Raw genomic sequence first — 7,316 nt, 5'->3', positions numbered from 1 at the left:
CCGTCAGAAAATAATTTAATAGAGAAACAATGAATTACATTCTCCAAGCCCAGCCACCTGCAGGGCAGAAAGACAACTCTTGCCCCAAGGAGGCTTTTAAGGGCAGAGAGAAATCTCACACACACACCCTCTGTGATTTTTTAAAAGAAACCCCTAAGTAACTCCAGGTGCGTACATTCTTCTTCAGATTAAAGTCACCCTCTCCTCCTCAGAGTCCCTACAGGGGACTGAGGAGGTATTCACAGCCCCACTGGAGACGTGGAGCTCCAGGCGGAGAGGGGAAGGGCCTTGCCGGGCCACAGTCTGATGGTCAGGCCACCCCCATGCCTCCTCCCAGGCCAGAATCAGCTCTGTGGCAAGTAGGGTGTTCCCCAAAGAGGATGGAGGTGGGAGGGATGAGGATTGAGGACCCTCCCCTTGCACCCCCTGGGCCAGGGCAGGAACAAAGCATGGGTTTCTCAGATTGGTCCTACCCCTAAAAAGAAGATTATTTTCATGCTTGAAGGATTATCTTAGAATACAGAGAGGGTGGACAGGGCTCAGCTCCCAGAAGACCAGTGAGTTCTACAGGGCTGAGTACATACTGTGGGGTGGGTGGTCCCTGAGGGGTCTTGAAGTGCCCCATTCCAGTGCAAGGAGGGAGGCAATAAGGGCTCCCAGGAAGGACAGGGGTGCAGCTGCCAGCTGGCAGGGAGGGGGTGAGAGCCCCTTGCCTTTTTCTCAGATCAAAAACAGAAGGCTTGATGCTCCCAAATCGACAGCCTCAGGGCCCAGCCACCACCAAGTAATACAAGTCACATGAAGGAAACACTCTTCTCACAGAGCCCTGCTCCCCTCCCCCAGGGCCAAGGCCCAGCGCCCCCAGCACACACCATGGGCCATCTGACCCGCGAGGGGTGCTGGGGACCCTGGGATGTGGGGGACTCAGAGCTGCCCATCTAGGAAGGCTGCTCTGCAGTGTTGCAGAGGGCCACGGAATTCTGGGCGTCAGCCTGGGTGACTGTGTCCCCAACTCCAGGGGGCTCGCGGTCTGTCCAGTCATCCTTCTGAGGTCACTGCAGGGTGCAAGCTGTGGAGGGGTAAACGGGGAGGGTCAGTCTCAGGTCTCTGGCAAGAGAGGCAGAATCCAGGGCCACCCCAGCCTTCACCCCTCCCTGGGTGGAGCATCAGACCCCAGGGCAAGACTCACAGCTACGAACAGACTCTAACAGCCCCTCTTTGTCCAGGGTCTCGGCTTCCCAGCGAGACTCCCTCATCTGTGGAACATAAAGGCAGCACAGTGGGTGAGAGGCAGCCAGAGACACGGACAGGAGCCAAAAGGAATGGCCGCTGAGCAACCGAGTACGCGAAGGACAGAGACAGCGATGGAGAGGCCTTCAGGAGACTGGAGGCAGACACACACAGCAGAGCGGGCGACAGAAAGCCACAGGCAGAGGGAAGCAGAACCCATACAGCTTCATCCCAACATGGCCCCCCATATGCCCACCTTGACCTGCTCCTTCAAGTATTCAGCTCGAGCCATGAGGTTCTGAACCTGCCAAGGGAAGACATGCCCATGGGTGTGGGGGGCAGAGGGCCTTCAGTGGGAGTTCCCTCTCACCCCTGATGCTTTCCAGAACCCCAAGTCCTTCATCTGCACTCTTCCAGGAAGCTCCCCAACTGCAGCAGCCCAGCTGCCTTTCTGGGGCCAGCTTCCCAGATCCTGCCTGCCCACTGCCCTGACCTGAGCACCCGAGCCCCGACAGAGTGCACGGGACCACTGACTTATCAAGTCTGGGAGGTCTGACTCCTAGACATGGAACACCCCAAGGGAACCCGAGAAGGTTCCCCAGATGAGAGCAGGGTAAAAGGGGAAGGAGGAAGCCTCCCAACCCTCCCAACCCTAGTGGGCACCTCAGTGTGAAGCAGCTCCCGCCTCCGGCCTGGGGGCTCCGCTGCAAAGAGAGGGAGGGCGCAGTGGTGAAGGCAGGGCAGCGGGGCTCGGGGCTGTGGTGATGTGGGCGGGGCCTCACCTGCCAGCAGCAGCAGCAGCTCCTCCAGGCCATGCTGGTATAGGGCCAGGGCATCCTGCTCCCCACCAGCTTCCTCCTCCTGCAGCCACAGGGACACAAGGTCACTTAGGGTCATGACCTGGATTGCCCCCTGCCCCACCTGGATCCCTCCCGTTGGGTACAAACCTTGGCCATGGCAGCTGAAGCCACTTCTAGAGCAGCAAGGAGGCGTGGCTTGTCCCGGGCCATCTCTGAGGAGGGGCAAAAGCTCAGGATGAGGGGAGCAGCCTGTTTTTTCGTCTCAGGGACCCTACCCCAACCTGCCTCCCCTTCAGGCTGGAGGGAAGTCGCTGGGGGCTGGTGGTCAGCCAGGAACTAGGCCTACCTCTGAGCAGGTCTCGGGCAGAGGCCCCTTGCCTCAGCAGGGCCCGATTGGAGGAGGAGACGATGGCCTTGAGCTCCTCAGCCCGGGACACGTACTGCCCCACCTGCAGGAGGACAGGGGGCTGAGGAGGGGCTGTCCTAGCCTGCCTCCCTCGCCAGCACCCTCCTCCAAGTTCTTCCCCTGGGTCTTCAGTGACTGCCCCAACCTGTAATGTCAGTGGCCAACCGAGGCCGGCCTGGCCTCTTCCCAGGAGAAGTTCCAGTTCTAAGAGAGCCAGTCCACAGGGGGCCCAGGATCCCTCGCCCTCAAGTGGACTCTCACTCACCCACCTTTGCCTTAATTGCCTCCTTCCGCTGGGCATCCACTTCGTCTGCAGAAAGTGAGGGTTTATGTGAGGAATGTGGAGCGAGAGGACCTCTGCCCACACCAAACCCTCTGGAATCCCCAAAAGCACCAGTCCAAGATTTACCTTCTGCCTTGTCTCCCACAAAATTCTGGATGGGCAGCTGCTTCTGGAATCCATCCGCTGCAGCTATGGCTGACGCCCCCTCCCCCCCCGCCACCGCCACTGCCGCAACCAGGGGCTCCAGACACTCACAGTGCAGTGCAGGCACGAAGAAGTCCAGAGCCTTACAGTAGAGAGACAAGGCAGCTGCAGCATCCCCCTCCTGGTCCTTCTTCACAGCCTGCACCACCAGGGCGGTCTGGGGGACGGGCAGATCAGGAGTCATGCCCACTCCCATGCTCACCATGAGGCAGGAAGAGAGGTCTCCTGAGCTCACCCTCTGCCTCCTGTTGGGCAAGTCACCTGTTCACCACTGAAAGGGGTAGATGAGACCCACAACCCATCCTCACCCCACCCCATCCCCATGGGCCTGCTCACTGCTTGTGCCAGGCTCTCCCCACTGGGCATGTGTTCCAGGTCCACCCAGGGGTGGGCGAAGAAGTCCTGGAAGGAGATGCGACGGCTGGGGTCCCGTTCTAGGAGCCTCTGCAACAGGTCCCGGCAGTCTCGGGAGAGCGGAGGCCGCAGGGGGAGCTGTAGGGAGAGGAGGGTGGGGGACAGATCACACTGGGCTCCAGCACCTCAGCCCCCAGCCCAGGGCCCCGTCAGGCCCACCCTGTCCTGGGATGCCTCTGAGGTACATGTTTGACAGGTGGAGAATCTGAGACCCAGGAGGAACAGTGACAGGCCAGGGTAATGGAGCAGGGGAAAGGCAAGCCTCCTCCCCCTGGCTCCTGCCCATGCCCTCAGTGGAACACTCAGCTGTCCTAGAACCCTGTTTCCAGGTGCTTGCCCCTCCCGGGATTATCCTCCTGGGAAAGCTGGGTCTGGCTCTGTGTTGGCCTTCTCCCCAGGGGCGTCTGCAACAATCTGGGGGACAGGCCCTTTGCTCCCTGTAATGGACTAATCTGGGTCCCTGGAACTGAATGTAGCCCTGACCAGTCTAGAGCATGCCCCCAGCACCACAAAGGTGGCCTGGAGCCCGCACTCCACACCATTCTGGTGGAAGTGAGGTCTCCAACCTCAGGGCCCTGAATCCCTCTGTCCCCCAACCCTGCAGGTGCCAAGGCTCTGCAAGACCCACCTCAATAACCCGGTTGCTCCGGATCTTCTCTTCCAGCTCCGAGAACGACCTGGAGGCAAAGGGGGGCTGCCCGAAGAGGGCTTCTGTGGAAGGGAGGCAGAGGGCAGGCTGGGAGGGGACAGGGTCGAGCCTGGCCTGGCCCACTCCTGGAGAGGCAGCCTAACATCCCTCAGAGCAGTGGTCCTGGGCCAGCATTCTCATTAGAACCCTTCAGGAGTGGCCCAGAGGGCACAGGCCTGAGGACACACCATGCAAACCTCGGGCTAGGGCCAGGGGACAGAGCTCTCACCATATAGGATGACCCCCACAGACCAGAGGTCCACACGGGCGTCGTACTGCCGCTGACACACCATCTCAGGGGCCATGTAGAGGGGGGAGCCACGGAGCACATGCTTCTCATCCCAGGGGGACATGTGCTGTGCAAAGCCGAAGTCTGCAAGCAAGAGGCCGGAAGCAGGGCTCAAATTCCAGCTGCTTCTGCTCCTGGCCTTAAAGCTTCACCCTGGGCTCTAGCACAGGGCTCCTCCATGCCCTCTAGACTCACCAGGATTAATGCTACTTCCCTACTGTGTTCATGCTGTTTCTCTCATGATTAGCCTGTAACATCCTTTTACCTCTTCCTTTGGGAGCATAAATCTTACCTCTCCTCCACAGTCCCTTAAGGAACCTTTTTTCCTAGGAAGTCCACCCTGATCACACCAGCTATGAGGATGAGGGGTCACCAGGGGCCAGACCCTCCCTCACTGCTCCACCAAGTTCAGGTTATACCATGCCCTCTGGCCTCCAGCCTCAAGTCAATTGACCAAATCTTATCAGGGCCCATAACCACCTCCTCCCCCACCTCACACCCTCCAACACTGCCATAGATGGGTCATTATTTGAGCCCCAATTCTGGGGACAGACCAAGTTCTGACCCTGGTCACACACTGAGCCCTGAGACTGGTCACACACTGAGTCTTGACTCTGACCCTAGGCCAAGCATGACCCCATCTATTACAATGCTGGAGTCGAGTGTGGGTAGCCTGAGAAAGGTCCTACCTTTTGGTGATGGGGACCATCCCTGGATCTCCCAGCCTGTTGCCATCTGATGACTCAACAGAGGGTTCCATGAGAACCGGGGCTGCTGAGTAAGCCCAGGCAGAGGCAGACCCTGCACACCCACCCTCCAAACCTCATTTCTGCGTTCCAGACTCACACCTGCCAGTTTAAGGTGGGGCTTCTCCAAGGAGCTCAGGAGAATGTTCTGTGGCTTCAGATCCAGGTGAGAGATGTTCTGTTGGTGCAGGAACTGCAGGGCACTAGCTAAGGAATAGGACCCATGAACAGAAACAGGTCAGAGGAGCCCATCTCTCACCTGCCTCTCGCCTCCCCAGGCTTACGTCTGCCTGCACAACCTTAGTTCTGGCCTGGCTGGTTTCCTGAATACTTTACATTCAAGACCAGCTTCCTGCCACTTCTAAGAATTTGCCCTACCCCCACCCTAAGTGACCTCCTTCCCTTCCCTTGAGCCCCTTCACAAGGCTCCCCTCTTCCCAGAAGCCTCCCTGGATGCCCCAGCTCTTTAGGCTCTTGCCCTTTTCCTTGGTAAAGCACTTGGGTCCCACCCACTGGGCCCTGGAATGTTCTATGAGGTCCTTATATTATGTGCCACGTGCAGATGGGGCTCCTCCCTCTGTCTCCCTCACAGCATCCTTAGGCCAGAGATGGGCACATGGGAAAGATGAAGCCCTAAAGCAAGCTGGGACAGTAGGCAATTGCTAAGAGTGCCTGGGCTCTAAGCCTGATGCAGGGGTGGGATGGGAGGGCAGAGATCACTGGAAGGGGTGTCAGGCTGGGGTCAGAGGCTTTTACCCAACTGCTGCATGAAGACACGAGCCACCTTCTCAGGCAGAATCCTGCGGGTGTGAATGAAGCGAGACAGGTCACCCCCTGCGCAGAATTCCATGATGAGGTAGATGTTGTCACTGTCCCACTGTGGTTAGAGGCAGAGAGGCAGCTTGAAGAGTGTCCCTTATCCAGCCCCCTTTGGGAGTGGCCCCACCCCAGGCCCGCACCTGGAAGTCTTTCAGCTGTACGATGTGGGGGTGTTGAATGCCCTTGAGGATCTCAATCTCTGTCAGGAGGTTTTCCACAGATGCCTTGTTCAGACTCTTCTTGGCCACGCACTTGATGGCTACCACCTCACGAGTGTCCTTCTAGGTGGATAGGATATTTGTAGATTCTGCCTTGAGAGGGCTAGGGCCCATGCCTGGCCAGAAGGGCTCTGGTTCCCTCTGCCCCTCTCCCTCTCACTGGGCCTACCCACTCTCTCCAGCATCCAGGCTTCCCAGCTTCCCCTTCTCAGGCCAATGAAGCACCAGATTCTGAAATCCTAGCTTTCCAACTCTGCCTGCCGTTCGTTCTCCAATCCTCTGCTCAAAAATCTGTCTTTGTATTCTAGACTGCCTCCGCTAAGGCATGTCATTCAATACTCTAGAACTGCCCAGTCTGCTTCCTAATTGGGTCCAGCCTTCTAGAACCCTATCCCACACCCTTCCAGGCCACCAGCTATCCTCCCTGTTTTGAGCCTATTCTTCAGCTACTGACACCAAGGCTCCATCGAGGTCTCCATCTGTCTCTCTACACAAAACAGGGGTGTGTGTGTGTGTGTGTGTGTGTTTGTTTTTAAGACCAACGGGTGGAGTCAGCTCCGGCCTCCTCCACCGAAGGTCAGATTGGGACGTGGCAGGCCGCAGACTCCAGCCTCTCCTCGTTTCCCAGCCCGGCCCCCACCTGGACTTGCTCAGGGTCTGGCAGGCATGGCGGCCGGGCCCTTGGAAGTTCTCGTGCCCCGGATTCCTGCCGCGCACAGGAGCCCCGGGGCGCCCTGGCCTGCACCCACCTTGGCGTAGGCCTTGTACACCGTGGCATACGTGCCACTGCCCAGGCGCTCGGTGAGGATGAAGCCGTCCAGTCGCGGGGGACCCCAGCCGGGCCCCGCCATGCCCGCCGCCCCGCGCCCGACGCCAGGCGCTTCCTGGTTCCCGGCGCCGGGTTCCGGAGGGCGAGCTGCCGCCCGGCCGGACCCCACGCTGCCCCCAGCGCCGCCCGCCGGAAGTGCAGCGCAGAGCCGGGCGCCGGCTCCCCACCGCCCCGCGCCCCGCCCCCCGCCCCGCGCCCCGCCCCTCCAGGTGCCCCAGGTGCGGCTCCTGTGCGCATCCACGGCCTCCACCCCCACTGGAAATCACATGTTCCGCCAGTCCCCGCAAGATCCATTTGCGGATCCTGAGGCCCCTGCGGGCCGAACGGAAGTGAGCAGAGGCCAGCGGATGAGATCACCCAGGGAATCCCGTCCAGGCTGGGTTAGCACCC

The 7,316-nt window shown here is 59.5% G+C and overlaps 1 protein-coding gene across 11 annotated transcripts; it reads right to left on the bottom strand.

Annotated features, from left to right (window-relative positions):
- ULK3 (unc-51 like kinase 3) lies at positions 1-7,091 on the bottom strand. 11 transcript variants are annotated; one of them, XM_014734022.3, is made up of 16 exons: positions 6,847-7,091; positions 6,020-6,160; positions 5,817-5,937; positions 5,161-5,267; positions 4,255-4,398; positions 3,966-4,031; positions 3,260-3,415; positions 2,975-3,080; positions 2,706-2,746; positions 2,377-2,479; positions 2,178-2,242; positions 2,013-2,091; positions 1,894-1,934; positions 1,487-1,534; positions 1,190-1,256; positions 1-1,069 (listed from the first exon to the last, which is right to left on the bottom strand). In XM_014734022.3, the coding sequence occupies exons 1-16, from the start codon at positions 6,946-6,948 to the stop codon at positions 1,053-1,055; spliced, it is 1,404 nt and encodes a 467-aa protein (XP_014589508.2). In that variant the 5' UTR covers positions 6,949-7,091; the 3' UTR covers positions 1-1,052. The 11 variants fall into 11 exon arrangements, with proteins under 11 accessions (XP_014589508.2, XP_005603370.4, XP_070125104.1 ...); XM_005603313.4 differs by having other exon boundaries at positions 3,966-4,048; positions 5,163-5,267; XM_070269003.1 differs by having other exon boundaries at positions 3,966-4,048; positions 5,163-5,267; positions 5,817-5,860; positions 6,847-7,065.
- Positions 7,092-7,316: the final 225 nt, after the last annotated feature.

Source organism: Equus caballus, chromosome 1 (assembly GCF_041296265.1).
Source record: "Equus caballus isolate H_3958 breed thoroughbred chromosome 1, TB-T2T, whole genome shotgun sequence".
In the NCBI taxonomy this organism is placed as follows: domain Eukaryota; kingdom Metazoa; phylum Chordata; class Mammalia; order Perissodactyla; family Equidae; genus Equus; species Equus caballus.
The sequence above is the reverse complement of the archived record's forward strand: the minus strand, read 5'-3'. Positions and strand labels throughout refer to the sequence as shown.